At 36.3% G+C, this 21448-nt stretch overlaps 2 protein-coding genes and 1 long non-coding RNA gene across 3 annotated transcripts; 2 read left to right on the forward strand and 1 right to left on the reverse strand.

Annotated features, from left to right (window-relative positions):
* The first annotated feature begins 461 nt into the window (after positions 1-461).
* Positions 462-1394, forward strand: LOC146735730 (uncharacterized). The gene is made up of 2 exons (XM_085506231.1): positions 462-751; positions 1081-1394. Exons 1-2 carry the CDS (start codon positions 489-491, stop codon positions 1130-1132), a joined length of 315 nt encoding a protein of 104 aa, XP_085362357.1. The 5' UTR covers positions 462-488; the 3' UTR covers positions 1133-1394.
* Positions 1395-3380: 1986 nt separating this feature from the next.
* On the forward strand, positions 3381-4630 carry LOC146735731 (uncharacterized). Its single transcript, XR_014931192.1, has 2 exons — positions 3381-3987; positions 4317-4630. It is a non-coding gene; the product is annotated as an uncharacterized LOC146735731 (long non-coding RNA).
* A 4036-nt stretch (positions 4631-8666) lies between these two features.
* Positions 8667-21445, reverse strand: LOC100370921 (large ribosomal subunit protein bL21m-like). Its single transcript, XM_002739899.4, has 7 exons — positions 21312-21445; positions 14054-14126; positions 13071-13159; positions 12227-12387; positions 10579-10631; positions 9931-10034; positions 8667-9245 (listed from the first exon to the last, which is right to left on the reverse strand). The coding sequence occupies exons 1-7, from the start codon at positions 21403-21405 to the stop codon at positions 9172-9174; spliced, it is 648 nt and encodes a 215-aa protein (XP_002739945.1). The 5' UTR covers positions 21406-21445; the 3' UTR covers positions 8667-9171.
* Positions 21446-21448: the final 3 nt, after the last annotated feature.

The following is a 21448-nucleotide window of genomic DNA, read 5'->3' on the forward strand; positions in this document are numbered from 1 at the left end:
CATACTATGGTGTCATCAGTCAACATGCATACTATGATGTCATCAGTCAACATACATACTATGATGTCACCAGTCAACGTGCAAACTACGGTGTCATCAGTCAACATGCATACTATGATGTCATCAGTCAACATGCATACTATGATGCCATCAATCAACATGCATACTATGGTGTCATTAGTCAACATACATACCATGGTGGTCATCAGTCAACATGCATACCATGGTGTCATCAGTCAACATACATACTATGGTGTCATCAGTTAACATACATACTATAGTGTCATCAGTCAACATACATACCATGGTGGTCATCAGTCAACATACATACTATGGTGTCATGAGTCAACATCAACATGCATACTATGGTGTCATCAGTGAACATACATACTATGATGTCATCAGTCAACATACATACTATGTCATGAGTCAACATGCATACTATGATGTCATCAGTCAACCTGCATACTATGGTGTCATGAGTCAACATGCATACTACGATTGAAGAAGCAACGATGTCAAACAGCAGAAATATTACGTCGTGGTTCCGCGTAGAACGCCCTGCTGGGCCCCTGGTTGCGAGCGATAAACCCACCAGCAACACGGTCACCGGTACCCCTGTCGGCAGTGGTACTAAACGTGTCCAAGATGATGTTACAGCGAAAGGTGCAAAAAAAAAAAAGATAGTCTGGATTAGATGCACAATGGACAACAAAATATACGTGGCTGAGAGAAACATCCGATGGCAAAGGTAAAAAAAAGTATTTATTTGTAGCGTTTTACTTAGAAGCGTATTCTGACCTAGTTTAGTAAACTTTTGTATGGCTTCATTTTTTGCCGATCGTCGAAACATTTTTTTGGAAACGACTTTCTTTCTGGAAGTTCAAAAATTGTTGGCTACGATTTATCAAAATAACTAATACTAGTATTGTGTTTTGAAATAGTAGGGTAAATTTTATCGTGGCAATTTTTTTAGTTTGGCGACTTTTCAAAATGGCGGCAATTTGTTTATTTTCGTGTTGATCGTGACAATGTTTTTTAAATACAAGTATTGATTCGCTCCTATTTCTTATCTTTTAGGATTGCTGTGTCACATATGTGGAAAATTCAACTTAAAAACATCCAGAAATAGTTCTTTGGTATGGAATTGTATGCCATGTATAAATATTACGAAATATGCTATAGATAAACACGCACACTCGGAGATGCACAAGAAGGCCATGTCATTAGAAGTGGGAAGCAAAGAAAATCACGGCGTTCTCAAAAGCTGCAGACCACTGGGCTTCCATGAAAGTCCGAAGAATCAACATTACATAGAAATCACACAGCAGCAGATTCATTTAATCTTGTACATAATTTTGTTAAAAAATAAAGACACAATTTCATCCATGCAAGCCTGACATTATTGTTTTCTTTATCTCCAGACATATGCTAATGATTATGTAAATTATATGCAAATTAGCCGCCACTCTGAGACATTTTTCTGGGGAGAACACTGAACATGTATTACTATGGTGTCATCAATCAACATAATACTATGTCATCAGCCAACATACATACTATGGTGTCATCAGTCAACCTACATACCATGGTGGTCATCAGTCAACATACATACTATGTCATCAGTCAACATGCATACTATGGTGTCATCAATCAACATACATACTATGGTGTCATGAGTCAACATACATACCATGGTGGTCATCAGTCAACACGCATACTATGGTGTCATTAGTCAACATACATACTACGATGTCATCAGTCAACATGTATTACTATGGTGTCATCAATCAACATAATACTATGTCATCAGCCAACATACATACTATGGTGTCATCAGTCAACCTACATACCATGGTGGTCATCAGTCAACATGCATACTACGATGTCATCAGTCAACATGTATTACTATGGTGTCATCAATCAACATAATACTATGTCATCAGCCAACATACATACTATGGTGTCATCAGTCAACCTACATACCATGGTGGTCATCAGTCAACATGCATACTACGATGTCATCAGTCAACATGTATTACTATGGTGTCATCAATCAACATAATACTATGTCATCAGTCAACATGCATACTATGGTGTCATCAGTCAACCTACATACCATGGTGGTCACAAGTCAACATGCATACTATGGTGTCATCAGTCAACATCAACATGCATACTATGGTGTCATCAGTCAACATACATACTATGATGTCATCAGTCAACATACATACTATGTCATCAGTCAACATGCATACTATGGTGTCATCAGTTAACATGCATACTATGGTGTCATCAGTCAACATGCATACTATGGTGTCATCAGTCAACATACATACTATGTCATCAGTCAACATGCATACTATGGTGTCATCAGTCAACATGTATTACTATGGTGTCATCAATCAACATAATACTATGTCATCAGCCAACATACATACTATGGTCAACCTACATACCATGGTGGTCATCAGTCAACATACATACTATGGTGTCATCAGTCAACATGTATTACTATGGTGTCATCAGTCAACCTACATACCATGTTGGTCATCAGTCAACATGCATACTATGGTGGTCATCAATCAACATACATACTATGTCATCAGTCAACCTACATAGCATGGTGGTCATCAGTCAACATGCATACTATGGTGTCATCAGTCAACATATATACTATGATGTCATCAGTCAACATGCAAACTACGGTGTCATCAGTCAACATGTATTACTATGGTGTCATCAATCAACATAATACTATGTCATCAGTCAACATGCATACTATGGTGTCATCAGTCAACCTACATACCATGGTGGTCATAAGTCAACATGCATACTATGGTGTCATCAGTCAACATCAACATGCATACTATGGTGTCATCAGTCAACATACATACTATGATGTCATCAGTCAACATACATACTATGTCATCAGTCAACATGCATACTATGGTGTCATCAGTCAACATGTATTACTATGGTGTCATCAATCAACATAATACTATGTCATCAGCCAACATACATACTATGGTGTCATCAGTCAACCTACATACCATGGTGGTCATCAGTCAACATGCATACTACGATGTCATCAGTCAACATGTATTACTATGGTGTCATCAATCAACATAATACTATGTCATCAGTCAACATGCATACTATGGTGTCATCAGTCAACCTACATACCATGGTGGTCACAAGTCAACATGCATACTATGGTGTCATCAGTCAACATCAACATGCATACTATGGTGTCATCAGTCAACATACATACTATGATGTCATCAGTCAACATACATACTATGTCATCAGTCAACATGCATACTATGGTGTCATCAGTCAACATACATACTATGGTGTCATCAGTCAACATGCATACTATGGTGTCACGAGTCAACATGCATACTACGATGTCATCAGTCAACATGCAGTGTTCTCCCCAAAGCGTTTTAGCGTAGCGGGGCCGCTACTCTATTATTTATGTCGCTACTCTGAGAGATTGCCCGCTACTCTGTGGCATTTCCTGTTACTCTTTGTTTTAGCTTGTAAATACACGTGCGAATCTGTTAGTCAGCGTCATCAGCGTCCGTTACTGTGAGCTAAATCAGGTGTGAATGGAAACATGTCAGTGATTACACAAAGACAATGGACTAATACAGCTTCGTACTTCGACAATAAACACTTTCGCCCTATTTAATTGGGGTAATAGCGAGCATTTTCTCAGTAGCATATTCGGCTTGAAGAAGCAACGATGTCAAACAGCAGAAATATTACGTCGTGGTTCCGCGTAGAACGCCCTGCTGGGCCCCTGGTTGCGAGCGATAAACCCACCAGCAACACGGTCACCGGTACCCCTGTCGGCAGTGGTACTAAACGTGTCCAAGATGATGTTACAGCGAAAGGTGCAAAAAAAAAAAAGATAGTCTGGATTAGATGCACAATGGACAACAAAATATACGTGGCTGAGAGAAACATCCGATGGCAAAGGTAAAAAAAAGTATTTATTTGTAGCGTTTTACTTAGAAGCGTATTCTGACCTAGTTTAGTAAACTTTTGTATGGCTTCATTTTTTGCCGATCGTCGAAACATTTTTTTGGAAACGACTTTCTTTCTGGAAGTTCAAAAATTGTTGGCTACGATTTATCAAAATAACTAATACTAGTATTGTGTTTTGAAATAGTAGGGTAAATTTTATCGTGGCAATTTTTTTAGTTTGGCGACTTTTCAAAATGGCGGCAATTTGTTTATTTTCGTGTTGATCGTGACAATGTTTTTTAAATACAAGTATTGATTCGCTCCTATTTCTTATCTTTTAGGATTGCTGTGTCACATATGTGGAAAATTCAACTTAAAAACATCCAGAAATAGTTCTTTGGTATGGAATTGTATGCCATGTATAAATATTACGAAATATGCTATAGATAAACACGCACACTCGGAGATGCACAAGAAGGCCATGTCATTAGAAGTGGGAAGCAAAGAAAATCACGGCGTTCTCAAAAGCTGCAGACCACTGGGCTTCCATGAAAGTCCGAAGAATCAACATTACATAGAAATCACACAGCAGCAGATTCATTTAATCTTGTACATAATTTTGTTAAAAAATAAAGACACAATTTCATCCATGCAAGCCTGACATTATTGTTTTCTTTATCTCCAGACATATGCTAATGATTATGTAAATTATATGCAAATTAGCCGCCACTCTGAGACATTTTTCTGGGGAGAACACTGAACATGTATTACTATGGTGTCATCAATCAACATAATACTATGTCATCAGCCAACATACATACTATGGTGTCATCAGTCAACCTACATACCATGGTGGTCATCAGTCAACATACATACTATGTCATCAGTCAACATGCATACTATGGTGTCATCAATCAACATACATACTATGGTGTCATGAGTCAACATACATACCATGGTGGTCATCAGTCAACACGCATACTATGGTGTCATTAGTCAACATACATACTACGATGTCATCAGTCAACATGTATTACTATGGTGTCATCAATCAACATAATACTATGTCATCAGCCAACATACATACTATGGTGTCATCAGTCAACCTACATACCATGGTGGTCATCAGTCAACATGCATACTACGATGTCATCAGTCAACATGTATTACTATGGTGTCATCAATCAACATAATACTATGTCATCAGCCAACATACATACTATGGTGTCATCAGTCAACCTACATACCATGGTGGTCATCAGTCAACATGCATACTACGATGTCATCAGTCAACATGTATTACTATGGTGTCATCAATCAACATAATACTATGTCATCAGTCAACATGCATACTATGGTGTCATCAGTCAACCTACATACCATGGTGGTCACAAGTCAACATGCATACTATGGTGTCATCAGTCAACATCAACATGCATACTATGGTGTCATCAGTCAACATACATACTATGATGTCATCAGTCAACATACATACTATGTCATCAGTCAACATGCATACTATGGTGTCATCAGTTAACATGCATACTATGGTGTCATCAGTCAACATGCATACTATGGTGTCATCAGTCAACATACATACTATGTCATCAGTCAACATGCATACTACGATGTCATCAGTCAACATGTATTACTATGGTGTCATCAATCAACATAATACTATGTCATCAGCCAACATACATACTATGGTGTCATCAGTCAACCTACATACCATGGTGGTCATCAGTCAACATGCATACTACGATGTCATCAGTCAACATACATACTATGTCATCAGTCAACATGCATACTATGGTGTCATCAATCAACATAATACTATGATGTCATGAGTCAACATACATACCATGGTGGTCATCAGTCAACATGCATACTATGGTGTCATTAGTCAACATACATACCATGGTGGTCATCAGTCAACATGCATACTATGGTGTCATCAGTCAACCTACATACCATGGTGGTCATCAGTCAACATACATACTATGGTGTCATCAGTCAACATGTATTACTATGGTGTCATCAGTCAACCTACATACCATGTTGGTCATCAGTCAACATGCATACTATGGTGGTCATCAATCAACATACATACTATGTCATCAGTCAACCTACATAGCATGGTGGTCATCAGTCAACATGCATACTATGGTGTCATCAGTCAACATATATACTATGATGTCATCAGTCAACATGCAAACTACGGTGTCATCAGTCAACATGCATACTATGTCATCAGTCAACATGCATACTATGGTGTCATCAGTCAACATGCATACTATGATGTCATCAGTCAACGTGCAAACTACGGTGTCATCAGTCAACATGCATACTATGATGTCATCAGTCAATATGCATAGTATGGTATCATCTATTGGGTCAACATGCATACTATGGTGTCATCAGTCAACATACATAATATGATGTCATCAGTCAACATGCATACTATGGTGTCATCAGTCAACATACATACTATGATGTCACCAGTCAACGTGCAAACTACGGTGTCATCAGTCAACATGCATACTATGATGTCATCAGTCAACATACATACTATGATGTCACCAGTCAACGTGCAAACTACGGTGTCATCAGTCAACATGCATACTATGATGTCATCAGTCAATATGCATAGTATGGTATCATCTATTGGGTCAACATGCATAATATGGTGTCATCAGTCAACATACATACTATGATGTCATGAGTCAACATACATACTACGATGTCATCAGTCAACATACATACTATGGTGTTATCAGCCAACATGCTAACTATGGTGGCATAAGTCAACATACATACTATGATATCAGCCAACATACATACTATGTCATCAGTCAACATGCATACTATGGTGTCATCAGCCAACATACATACTATGATGTCATGAGTCAACATACATACTATGGTATCATAAGTCAACATGCATACTATGGTGTCATAAGTCAACATGCATACTATGGTGGCATAAGTCAACATACATACTATGTCATCAGTCAACCTACATACCATGGTGGTCATCAGTCAACATGCATACCATGGTGGTCATCAGTCAACATACATACCATGGTGTCATCAGTCAACATGCATACTATGGTGTCATCAATCAACATACATACTATGTCATCAGTCAACCTACATACCATGGTGGTCATCAGTCAACATGCATACCATGGTGTCATCAGTCAACATGCATACCATGGTGGTCATCAGTCAACATGCATACCATGGTGGTCATCAGTCAACATGCATACTATGATGTCATCAGTCAACATACATACTATGTCATCAGTCAACATGCATACTACGATGTCATCAGTTAACATGCATACTATGGTGTCATGAGTCAACATACATATTATGTCATCAGTCAACATGCATACTATGGTGTCATGAGTCAACATGCATACTACGATGTCATCAGTTAACATGCATACTATGGTGTCATCCGTCAACATGCATACTATGGTGGTCATCAGTCAACATACATACTATGGTGTCATCAGTCAACATGCATACTATGGTGTCATCTGTCAACATGCATACTATGATGTCATCAGTCAACATACATACTATGTCATCAGTCAACATGCATACTACGATGTCATCAGTTAACATGCATACTATGGTGTCATCTGTCAACATGCATACTATGGTGGTCATCAGTCAACATACATACTATGTCATCAGTCAACATGCATACTATGATGTCATCAGTCAACATACATACTATGTCATGAGTCAACATGCATACTACGATGTCATCAGTTAACATGCATACTATGGTGTCATCTGTCAACATGCATACTATGGTGGTCATCAGTCAACATACATACTATGTCATCTGTCAACATGCATACTATGATGTCATCAGTCAACATACATACTATGTCATCAGTCAACATGCATACTACGATGTCATCAGTTAACATGCATACTATGGTGTCATGAGTCAACATACATATGTCATCAGTCAACATGCATACTATGGTGTCATGAGTCAACATGCATACTACGATGTCATCAGTTAACATGCATACTATGGTGTCATCTGTCAACATACATACTATGGTGTCATGAGTCAACATGCATACTACGATGTCATCAGTTAACATGCATACTATGGTGTCATCTGTCAACATGCATACTATGGTGGTCATCAGTCAACATACATACTATGTCATCAGTCAACATGCATACTATGATGTCATCAGTCAACATACATACTATGTCATCAGTCAACATGCATACTACGATGTCATCAGTTAACATGCATACTATGGTGTCATGAGTCAACATACATATGTCATCAGTCAACATGCATACTATGGTGTCATGAGTCAACATGCATACTACGATGTCATCAGTTAACATGCATACTATGGTGTCATCTGTCAACATACATACTATGGTGTCATGAGTCAACATGCATACTACGATGTCATCAGTTAACATGCATACCATGGTGGTCATCAGTCAACATACATACTATGGCATCAGTCAACATGCATACTATGGTGTCATCAGTCAACATGCATACTATGGTGTCATGAGTCAACATGCATACTACGATGTCATCAGCCAACATGCATACTATGGTGTCATGAGTCAACATGCATACTATGGTGGTCATCTGTTGGGTCAACTATTGAGTCTACAACGAAATAAAATTTGAATCAGAGTATATTGTATGCTTTTACTTAAATTAAGCAAGTTGCTGTTACAATGTTTGAGCAGTAGTACAACAATTTGAAATCTGTATGTGCTTTCAACAAGACACAAAATATAAAAACAGTATCCATCATTTACTGAAAGTTCTGGACAAAACTTGCCTACACTGCATCTACACAGGTCTCGGGCTCACCAAATTTCACACCAATTCATGGACTATTTTTTTACCAATTTACAGAAATACAACATGCCTTATAAATACGCAATTTAAGTATGTGCTCAAAAGTAAACAATTATTTACTTTTAAGTTGCCAGGTGCACTGATCAGACCTTGTCAAAATCTTACATTTTAAGCCATTAGAAAGTGTAAAATTGGGTTAAGACCTCTTTTTTTTCCAGACATTTCGAGCATTTTGCAGTAACAACATGTTCAGAAGACATTGTTGAATGGCAGATAAAATAAATTGATAACAGGTTAGCTAATAAAATAAGATGAGATGTTTTTAGCCCCTATAATCTTCTATCTTTTAGTGGTGTGATCTCAATACTGTTGATTCTCAAAACCGAGAGGTTATCTTTATATTCTGAAAAGACAAAAAATATAACAGAGGTTAAGATCATTTGTACAAATATAATTTAGTTGAGTAACATGTCGATGTTGATATGGTCATCAAGAATATGCAGTAATGTCATCAGAGGTCTGCAGTGATGTCATCAGAGGTTTGCAGTGATGTCATCAGGAATATGCAGTGACGTCTTCGGGAATATGTACTGATGTCTACATCTATGCAGCGAACAAGTTAAAATGCTTAAATTAAATTGGGTTATTAAGATTTCAACCAAAACCTAATCAGGTATGTGCATTATCCTAAAGCATATATGTACCAAGTTTCATTAAAATCTGATAATTGGTTCTCGAGATATCAGTGGAACAGACATACTATCTTTCACTATTAACCGCTTCCATTGTGTGCTTCGCAAATAAATAAAATTTGGGGTCCTTGGAATGTCATGGTAAATGACACAAATTTGCTAGTTTGCACTTTGTTCAGTGACATGAAATGAAGTCAGTCATTTATTATTATTGATATGAAAATTAATATTAACATTTCAAAATACTGACATTTAATTTACAGAGTTTTCATTACCATTATATACAATAGAAAGTGTTTTCCCATAATGCATTGCATACATGCAGTAGCATGCTCAGTATTAAACACAAAATTTTAATTTGACTTGAACTGTATTAACTTTTACTGTGATACTTACCAACCCATTTTTTATACCCTTTCCTTCTTTTCATTTTGAAGTATATCTGTTTTGGTGTTGTTGTTTTCTCGATCACAGTTGCCCACACTTCCACCATGTCTCTCCTAGTGACATAGAGTATTATAGATTCAAACATAGTAAACTGATATATTACTACATGTATTATACAATTTATTTTATTAAAATGCTGTGAATATTTTATTCATATCAAAAAGAAGTAGAAAATAGCATTTTTTACCCAAAATGACAAGAGGATTCACTAAGATTAGAGAATTTAAGGTATCATCACAAAGTGAACAAATCTGAGAGAGAGCTACCCAATGTACATTTGGAGTATGAAGCCCATACAACAGTTTTTAAGAAGAAATCAAAAATGTAATGTTGATGCCGACAGACGATTGACAATCAGTAATATGATAAGCTCTGCTTGACTTTTGTTGACAGAAGAGCTAAAAATGCCATCATCCTGAAAAAAATATCCAGCTTAAAACTAGAAGCAAAAAAATAAGTTTTTTTATTCACAATTTCTTGTCCTGGAATTTGTAATAGTTAACCTCTTACATCCATTAATAAGTAAACAGTAAAATGTGTGTTACTATGAAATCTACCATAAAAAGTACATGAAAGTATATGTGATGTTTAACTTACGAAAGAAGAGGCCGTCCAATCAGAGAAAAGTCATTACTTCCAACCATCATAATCTGAAAAAGATTAATCAATTTTATAACAAAATCAACTGGTCTTACGTTTCAACCAAGAAAATTAAATATGAGAACCTGTCAACCAGAAATGAGGATCAGTGTAAAACTATACAATTAAACATCGTAAGAAACAAACATGGACCAGGTATGAAAATACATGACACAGTCCCCATTAATTTTTTGAAAGTTCTCTTTGAGTTCGTCATATTAAAGCAGAGGGGTTGTCGCGAGCGTGTCCATGAAACTTGAGTTCCAAGTGGCGTATACAAAAGATTGTTTATTTACATCAAAACATGCGTTCCGTGTAGTAGTAATATGGCCAAAAATAAAAACAGCCCTTATTCGGTCATCTTTGATCTGATTATGAAACACACTGATATGTATGATGTATGTGCCAAATACGAATGAAAATGGTACATAAATTGTGAAAGTAGTAAGGCCAAAAAGTCAGACGACTGTCAATTGGCTATCCTTGACCAGATTTTGAAACAAATTGTCATGGACATGCATCCTAACATGTATAAAGTACATGTATGTGCCAAATTTGAATGAAAACTGACAGAGCACGTCCAAGATACCGCATAAAAAAACAAAAACAAGATGCCTACAAGTAGACCATCTTTGAGCCAATTGTGAAATAAATCGTCATGGACATGTATCCTAACATGTATAATCTATGTACCAAGTTTGAATGAAAACTGACAAAGCATGTCCAAAATACAACATTTTCAAAAAACAAGATGGCTGCTAGTCAGCCATTTTGAATCGAATCGCTGAACCACTGCATGTGCATATGTCCCACATAAAGTACTAGGAACATGCAAAGAATGAACGGAATCGGTCCAAGGGATTCTGAGATATGACTCTGGACGGACACACGGACGGAGACCGAATTATAAGTCCCCGTTTTCGGACTTCGTCCGAACAGGGACTAAAAACTTGTCACCACTGAGTTGCATTTTCCAGTGTACTGTAAAATGACTAATTTTCACTGGATTTAAATTTCACTGATTTAGCATTTCAGGCACATTCAGTGGGTTTTAAATTCACGGTTTTATCATTTAGATAATGTGTTTTATGCTAAATTTTACATATTCACTGGGTTTTAATTTAGCGCATTTTCCAGTCAGCGAAATAAGCAAAATTAAAACCCAGTGAATAATTAACCCCTTTACAGTATTGTATCAGCAAGTAACTACCTAACACCAAATAAACAGCATGGTAAATACTATGTCAAATCAAAGAATCAAAGTGAACATATACTGGTGCAATTGACTCAAACCAACGTCCCAACGTCTGTGTATAGCACCTAATCACCTAGCTTCACGTCAAGTCTTCCCCTTGGCCAGTGGGTATCCCCCGCAAAAAGTATGCTCAATAACCAAGCCAGACACTGGGACAAAGGCCCTCCAAACTTCTATTGTTTTTCCTGAATCTAATATGGGACTGACATCTTATAGTTCATTATTAATTCTTGGTCAAGTTTGAATCAAGTTTCAAACCAGGAAGTGTTGTTAGTGTCAGAAAGTCAACATGATTCATTTGTAATCACAAACAAACATGTAAATAAATATAATTCATATACTGGTATTTACCTTTTCTAACCTAATCTTTTCACCAATATCGGCTTCTATATGCTCAATTGACAGTATTAAATCTTCTACAGTCACTTTATACTGTTTTCTATTGAAGTAAACAACTGCAAATAACCTTCCAGGGTTGGTCAAAATATCCGTGTTTACTTTTTCGATGACGGCTGAAAACAGATGTGGCAAGAATCAGGGGAGTCTTTCTAAACTTAGATAATTCATAATTAAACTAATTCATATTCAGAATATTAATTGAAAACAAGACTTTACGATTTTATACTGATGCATAAAATTTCAATGTTCGAAAACAGATAAAAACTTTCTGTTATTGCAGCCACAAGAAATGTTAATAATAAAGATACAGCACAGAATTTTTCAACATTCCCGTCCATTTCATTACAGACATTGCAAGAAATTTATTCCTGCAGTCAGCACTAATGCTAATGATGTGTTTAAGGTGGTTGTGCCACATCCATGTATGCGCAAGAATTACGTTGATATATTAAAAATGCTCTCAGAGTGACAAGCATGAATGTGTCCTTTATTCTGGTTATGACGTACACTAAATACTAACTTTGACTTCTGACAGTCTTTTGATGTGTTACAATTATCTCAAGAATTACCTACCAGTAGTTAAAACTTGGTAGTTTCTTTTTTTGTATGCATTGATCTACGCAATAAAGTTGCCATCTTTGCATGAGTGACGTGGCAACCACCACCCTTTAAAAAAGCTAATGTCACAACAAGCATTGAAAAGTTCATAAATAGAATATTTTTTGAATTGAACAATGTATGCTTGGTGTGAGTTTATTTAACCTGGACGCTTAGTCGCACAAGTATGATATCTTACCATTAGTCTTTTCTTGAGGTATTGATAATCTTCTCTCAATATCTTCAACATCTATACTGGGATTCCCAGAATAGCTCCGAGAGGAAAATCTGAAATTATTTAATATGTAAGGCTCTACTATGTTTCCAGCTATACCTTATAATACACCTGAACCCAACGCGCTTTCATATTGGCCACATCCCTTCGTACTATTAGGTTATCATGAGAATACCATACAATAAGTATGCATAAAGGCAGTACAGGATTGCATCATTTTCTGCATCAGTCGTTACATTTGTTATACTTTGTAGTATCTAGTGATAACTCTAATTATGCGTCTTTTTTCTGTTTGTAGAAAAATGTAATACTAGTAAGAGATATAACAGCCAATTAATGTCAACCAAAAATGGTTTGTACTGTTTGAATGTTTTAGCTTGGGTGGTGTGATTTATTTCCACTATGCATTATAGAACTTCCACATCTATTGTAAACAAAAGAAAGTTGGTGATGTAGTTTAACCCAATTATAAACTAATTTAAATGTTCAAACAAATGCAGATGTACGTTTCAGAATAAATGAAGAACCTGCTTTTGATGAAAAAATAAATTCTAGATGTACAAGACTATTTCACTATTATGTACAAGGCAATAATGTTCGCAAAACCGTGGTAAGCCCTAAATACCCAGGCAAGCCACTAGTTTTTTGATGTCCACCAGAAATGTCTGTCACTATGTGCTGTGTCCCTTCCCTTGATACTTAATTATGGAGTGTGGGTCTACAAGGCAGAGTGCTCTATAAAAGTTTCTAAATTACAATAAAAAAATGTATTGTCAATATTATGTACTTATTACATGAATCTGTAAAATACTGTGATCTTTCCAAATGTTATTTTCTCCGTTTATCAAGTGGTTAAACTACTTGGTAATTGGTAAGGAAAACAATGTAGTATTCACCACCATGGATGGGAATATTTTAACTTTCAAGTGAAAACCCATACACTATACCTGTTATGAATTAAACAACTTGTATTGATATATCTTGCTGATCGGACAGACCATGACTGATGTATACTGCAAGCTATAATAGAAAAAATTAAAATACTGGAGTTGATACAAAAACAATTTTTTTTTTCTTTGTGCATTCAGAACACCTAATTCTATAATATATCAGGTTTTTTTTCTAGGAAAAATGAACAAGAGGGAGCACACACAGGCGATCAACCTGAAAACGCCATATCGAAGATTTCTGTGCCGTTTGAAAGGTGTATCTATCGCCATTGAAATATTTTTGGAGTAATTTTAGTGTATTTGGTGTCCAGACACATTTGTCAGCTGGTGTTGCTGGGAAGTTTTCTAGGAGAAAAATATATTTGAGAAAGATTTCATGTTGTACGGCAGCACGGAAGTGCGCAGCTCAAGAAATATATTTATGAAAGGGAAATTTTCACTTTTTTCTTGATTTTTCAAAAATTGATAAAACGGTTACTTTAGACCTTGATACATCATCCCAGGTTTACAAAAGATCGAATTGCGAAATAACATTGCTTAAATTAGTGTTTTAAAAGCAGAAAAGACTACAACTGCCGTTTCATGGATATTTGCATAATGTTTATCTTTGGAAGGGATTAAATGATAACATCTTATCTGTATACTCTGTTGTTGACGATTCTGATATAACGGGTGATAAGCTTCCCGTCGCAAACAGTGCGTGTTTATCTAACGTCCATTATCAGCATTATTTACTACGTTCACGTTACGAAATCTCGCCACGTGCCGAAATTTTTAATCCGTTGTGTTTACAGAGGGATTACAGCAGTTGTGTTCACGTTATTCAGGACCCACTTAGGACCAACTCGGCTCGTGCCGAAATCACGCCTTCAATCGTTGATCTGTTGGCCCAAACATGGAAAATGATACGCATATGATGATAATAATAATTGTTATAGTGAAATTATATTCATTTATTGCAATGGTGTTTATTACTAGTCCTCGTACACATGAACGGCAAAGAAGATTCGAAACACAATTATTATTTTCATGTCAATGTAAAATGTGCAAGAAAATAGCGGTTGCAGCAGCACATAAATATGCGTTGCTGACAACGGTTTGCATTCGTTTCATTCATTACTACAGCATTTGACCATATACTAGTATCTCTGAATTTCCTGTCATCGTCATTTCATGCTAGTATCAATCAACTTATGTTTTTCTTAAATTTACCACTGAGGGCGTGATTTCGGCACGTGCCGAGTTTCGGTCCCAAGCATCTATGCGGACCGAGATCAAGTTCTTTTCGGCACGTGCCGAGATCTCTAACGTGAACGCCACTATTGTCAGTCAAGACTTCGTCAGGGAAACATGGTCATACAGTCTAGGCATACAGTACTCATTTCGCCCAACCTTCCGCTTTTACATTGACCGCTTATCCCTTAATTTCCGACCATTGGAGACCGACCGCATTTTAATTGCGTTTTTTTTTTTCGCCCGCTCGCTCATTGAAACACCGACCACTCGCTCAAACACTGATCACTGGCACATGAGTGGTCAAAATGGTGGTTTTGATAGTAAAGTGTGAACATACAACTAGTATTAACTATTATTAAATTCTGAATGACACTTCAAATCTAATAGTTGTATGACACTTGTATCGTGAAAGCAACTGAACTGGAACCTCTTGTTACGTGTTTTGGGTGCTTGTTCTAGATGTAATATTTTTATTATTTTAATGAGACAGTTACGTGAAAAAAGCGTAGGTAACTCATTTTGACAGAGCAGAGAAACAAGGAAATGTTAATGAAATGGAAATGATTAATTCCAAAAATAACGATACCAAATCCACGTCGGCCGGTCTGGTAAAATTTTTCATTAAATTTTCAAAAATAAGTCCCGATCATTGAATGAGTTCAGTCTAATTTAGTTATAGCCATAAATATTTGGTGGCCAGTCAATGAAAAATTCAAAATTCAGGATTCACACGGAAGTCCTTCAGGGCTGAAAATCATCGACCCTACTCTGGTTTACTTTATTTCCCAACTTGCAGAGAAAACTGATTCGCGTGAACTCTAATGTATCTTAGCCTAGTATTTTCTTTTTGAACTGAGGTCAAATTCCACCCGTTTGTCAAAATATATTGATGTTTTTCAGAGAATAATTTTGAAGCCTCCCACAGCACAAAAACACTATGTGAATCGACGCCGGAAATTGGATGATGGTACGGCAACCCTTCAATTAGCGTCAAATATGCTTTGTTACAACATCATTGATTGGCTGAAAGTCACATGATCGGAGCACGACCTGGGTCACAGAACCATATTTGTCCGTATTAACAACAGGACCTCGCAAAAGAACCACACCCACATTTTCAATCTTTTTTAGCACGGAAGTTGCCAACAAATGTTAAAAAACTTGTGAATTTCACGGATTCAAATAAAATAAAGCAATTAATTGATAAGAATTATTATTAATATTTTCCCCGATGCTCTTCGTCGAATTTTTATTTATTTTTTATTTCAAGGTAAGAAATGGCTAGTTGAAGTTGCATCGTCTTCAATGCAGTTGTTTCACCGCAAACAATTCTAGCTCTGTTGTAATTTTGCGATGTAAAATAAAATATATATCATAGTAATAATAATACTTGTTTAATTATTTGGGGTTTCAGCCCACACATTACGGACATGGTTCCCATGAATGATTAGGGTCAATGTTTGTCTTGTCTCGGCTGATTTTGTTGATCGACGCCCTTTCTAAACTCAGTATGGAGAAACCAACTGGGATCGACATTCCAAACAAATTATTGGGAGACGGCCGACAGACATTCCAAACAATCGAAATTATCAAAGAAAGACGAGATTTTTTTAGATATTTACAGACATACTGTCATGAAAAACATATGTAAAATTAACAAATACGCAAAGAGGTGTAATATTAGGTTTTATTTTAGGCTTAGAAATATTTCCTTTCACTCAGCCCATGTATGGAACTGCCATTTAGCTTCATGGTCCTTCAGCTTGTATTTGCCTCGGGGGGAAAACAACAATAATTATACAAAACACATCGCGAAGACTCAGAAAACCCAGACAACCATGTGGTACTTGTGTTGAAATACATTTTGTATTTCACGTCAGAATATTGTTTAAAATAAAATATTCAGTCCAAGCCAAATTGAGGTCAAAGGGTCAGATTGTGTGCATAAAATTATAGATAGTTAAAACAAAAAGTATTTGAACTTTTGTCAGCTGTTCAACATTCATAAAAACCAGAAAGACAATTATAAGACAATGTGAACCTCGGAAATTTTTCTATTAGTCTGAATTTTAAATGCATGCGCGCGAGCGCGCGGGCGGGCCTGTGGTGATATTTCGGGCTTTGCGTGGTCGAAAATAAAACAAAAATTGTCCGGTCGAATTCAACAAGCGGTCGCAAATGCGAGAGAGAAAGGTGATTGGAAAGCGGAAGCGGGAGGTTGTGCGAAATAAGTACGGTAACTTTGCGCAACTTTCTTTTAAATCGTTTTATTTTTCAAGTCAATATTCTATTTTACTGATACCATTTTTTCTAACGCAATGGCGAAGGAAAGAAAGCGTTGACAGACGAGGCAAAGAAAAATCTGCCACTCAGTGTCGCACTCTGAAACAGCATTTTTTTTTTCAAACATCTGCCATTTTGTTTCACCATGAAAACCGTTTTATTAGATCTCTTATCAGAGACATTTGAAGAATTAGCTTGTTTGTAAACTGTCAGCGTGTACAGTGGGACAGTAATGTTTGTCAGAGGATTATCCCTCGTTGTTCGTTTGCATAACAATGGAAACCCGAACGTTCCTGGAGTACGGTCCCAAATGCCAGCAGTTTTCTTCATTTTTCACGCTAGAGCTTGAAATTATTCATTATCAGACACTCTGTATGAGTTCTATGATATCAGTGGTTAATACGTTTGGTCATTTTTAGTGTATATTTATAATACAGCAAATCTACAGTGTTTTATTAACCAAAACTGTTTTCCACGTTTTTCTCCAGTTGAAGTTTTGACTGAGTACGACTCATTGGGACCGCCGCCAAATCAAGTGCGTTTGGACTAGGACATTCAAACTCGCAGTTATTGTTCAAAAGATAATGATGGTGCGAAATATGTCTGGGTTTTTAAAGAAAATGCTTTGTCACAGAATAATAGTCTGTTAAAGGTGTCAAGTATGAAATAATTTGGGGACAAAAAAACAAACCTGCATAGAAATCGGAATAATAGGTCTTTTGATTACAGGGGACACATTTCAATGGACTTGATTACGGACAATGCATGACGTAAATTTCACCAGGAAATTCCGCAGTGTGCTCTCGCAATCGCAGACTTAGTCATTTTTACAAGGTTCGCCATTTTTGATATCACGTGATCATTATGTAAACAATGACTGTCCAGTTTGTGCGAACTTGTACCTCTATACATGTACTTAGTCTTTTGAAATATATAAGCTAAATCACTGTTCTGAACGAGACAACAGACAGAGAATGTTTTATTCGAAAACGTTACAAAACCCTTCTCGCTACCTTAAAGTCCAATCGGCAATTCAGTAAGAGGGCACCAGCCGAGAGTATCAGGGCGCTGCGCCTCCTGTTCCCCAGTTTAGAAAAAAACCCGAGTACTTTTATATCCCCACTTGTCTAATGGACAGGCAACTTTAATTTTGTAGACAAATGATCTGATAAAATATTAGTCATAAAACAACCACACATGATATGCATGTAATAAAATGAGGCATAATTCCAGAAGACATACCTACACTTTATGCAATTTTTTTAAAATTATGCTAATTTATTCATGACATGGGAAGTTTCTGTGCTTATGAATATTCATTAGTTTTGGGGTCAATACATTCTAAAAGGGGCGATATATTATTTTTGGGGGCAAGAGTTAGAAAGGAGGAATTTGGAGAGCAGTAATAATCCTGGTGTCTGTTGGTGTACATGTGACTTGCAGCTGTTAATCAGGCCCGTACTTCGACGACCGCTGCACTGTGACTGGCTTCCATGTGAGGTAGTATTCTTGTATTCTGTTATTGAGCTGACTTGAGTTCTTGGTGTACTTTAAGCTCTATATGTCTTTAATATCTTTCATATCTTTTGTAGGAGTGTCCAGATTAAACAAGTCGCGTTTAATTAATTTCCACCATTACAAGTTGTTAAATTGAGAGAACAAATGTGTCAACAAATATTTGAGGCTTATTTTGGTGTAAACAAGTCGCGTTTAATTAATTTCCACCATTACAAGTTGTTAAATTGAGAGAACAAATGTGTCAACAAATATTTGAGGCTTATTTTGGTGTAAACAAGTCACGTTTGATTAATTCCAATCATTACAAGTTGTTAAATTGAGAGAACAAAAGTCTCCACAAATATTTAATAATTATTTTGGTGTGAACAACTCTTGTTTAATTATTTTCCACCATTAAAACTTGTTAAATTGAGAGAACAGATGTGTTGACAAATATTTGATACTTATTTAGATATAAAGAACTTGTGTTTGATCAACTTCCACCATTGCAAGGTGTTAAATTAATGAAATAAATATTCTGGTATCTTTGGATATTTGATTTAATTGTGAAACAAAACGTCAACTGCTGAATTTGAACCTTCAATCAACAATTCCACAGACACCGTATAAATTCCACAACACCACAGAAGATATTCATTTGTTGCCTGAATTGTTTTCGTAATAGGGAACGCTAGAGTGAAACTTTAATACCTAACAAAACTTACTTGACTTTGGTCTTCTGTTTATCTCTTGTCACAACCTGGTAACTGTTGAACAAATTGCGCGTCGTTCAGTTTAAGACACAAAGTATTTTATTATTTATTCATTCAGTTTTGTATGGTGGAGTTTCGTGAGGTGTATTATTTTTTCGCGACGTTCTTTGTTTGTTCCACCTTATGTGTAATGTCTTAAGTATCTTTATTGTAATTTGTATATACCAATTCGTATATACCGAGCAAACGACCCCGATTGAAGGCCATGTATTTTGTGACGTCACCAATTTGTGTGTAGGTTCGGCTTCTGGAATTGTGCCTAAAATGATTCTAGTAAGTTAACCATGGCAATTTTACCAAGATTTAGACTAATGTCAGCCATATACACTCTTTATATATACACTTTCGGGCAAGTTTGTTGTTGTACTTTTGTTTAGTTTTTTTTTTTTTATACTAACATATCTTTTTTTTATTCTGAATGTTTCTAACATGGAATGTCAACCATGCTTTATTGTCCTTAGATCTATCTCCATTTTTAGGATACAACTTCAATAAAGGCTATTAATCAATAGAAAGTGGGAGTGCTGATGCCAAATGAAAGAGCAATAAATGCTCTTTATTGATCCATAATAATATTTTTTGGGGGTTGACACTGTTCGATGTAATCTGAAACAGATAATTACCTAGTCATTTATGATGTACATGTAGCTAAAAACTGATACAAGTATACATGTATGGAGGTAGCCAATATACCTCTAGCTGCAGGTTTGAAGCTTTCTTGGCAAGCAAACGGACAAGAGAATTACAGAACTGCAGCCACTGTACCTATTTTAATGAGATAGGTGGATGGAATCCTATGAGAAAACGAAACAATAATAAACTACTATAGCGCGAGATTTCGTGAAACTAGGCCCCAGGGTCTTATTATTTTGACCATCGGGATATTGCCAACACGGCCAACTGCTCTCTTCCGTGAAGTTGACTGATCGTAGCCCTGAGTACAGTCCTGTATTTTTTTAAATTAAAAATCAGTGTATTAGGCTACATTTTGTGTTCATTCTATATTCTGTATTCACCATTGGCTGCAAATTGTCTTTATTGTTTTTGATTTGTTTTATTTTTTTAGAAAAGGTTTTATTCTTTGTTTTCTTTTTTAGATTGTAGTTTTTTTTTAATTTCTTTCTGTAAGACCCTTTTTATCCTTTCCTAAGGATTTTATGCGTCTAATAAAAAATACAAATATAAATATATACACCCGATGTTTGAAAAAAATCGCCCGACTGTTGCCATTCTAGTTTCTAACCACTCTCGCCACTAACAGGCGCGAATGCGAGAGTGATACCGGTAGGTCCCGGTGGGTGTTTAGTGGGACCGGTCCTGTTACAGGTTGCCTCCAACTTGAACTACCCTTTATCACTCAGCCCCCACAGCGCACATGTCCATGCTTTTGAAATAATCTGAACAATTCATTAGTACAATAACATTCGTGAGAATGATTGTAAATATTTAACAAAAAGATAATTTACCTAAACCTGGTAACTTGAAATGAATGTAATTCTGTAAAAACGACGAGTGTGTTCGAAAAAGTCGCAGCAAACTCTTTCCCGTGGAGGCAGCCATGATAGAACTCGCCAAATCTCGCGATACTTCAAAACGAATCAAC

The sequence above is a fragment of the Saccoglossus kowalevskii genome, chromosome 12, assembly GCF_978046115.1.
Source record: "Saccoglossus kowalevskii chromosome 12, keSacKowa6.1, whole genome shotgun sequence".
NCBI lineage: Eukaryota > Metazoa > Hemichordata > Enteropneusta > Harrimaniidae > Saccoglossus > Saccoglossus kowalevskii.

What these genes read in the sequence shown, in the direction of transcription:
- LOC100370921 (XM_002739899.4), bottom strand. Translation starts at nt 21,405, where the DNA reads ATGGCTGCCTCCACGGGAAAGAGTTTGCTGCGACTTTTTCGAACACAC. An exon ending in AGTTGTTTAATTCATAACAG is followed by an intron (nt 13,160 to 14,053) that starts GTATAGTGTATG and finishes AAATAATTTCAG; the next exon opens with ATTTTCCTCTCGGAGCTATT. An exon ending in ATTGGACGGCCTCTTCTTTC is followed by an intron (nt 10,035 to 10,578) that starts GTAAGTTAAACA and finishes CTATGTCACTAG; the next exon opens with GAGAGACATGGTGGAAGTGT.
- LOC146735730 (XM_085506231.1), top strand. Translation starts at nt 489, where the DNA reads ATGCATACTACGATTGAAGAAGCAACGATGTCAAACAGCAGAAATATT. An exon ending in AGAAACATCCGATGGCAAAG is followed by an intron (nt 752 to 1,080) that starts GTAAAAAAAAGT and finishes CTTATCTTTTAG; the next exon opens with GATTGCTGTGTCACATATGT.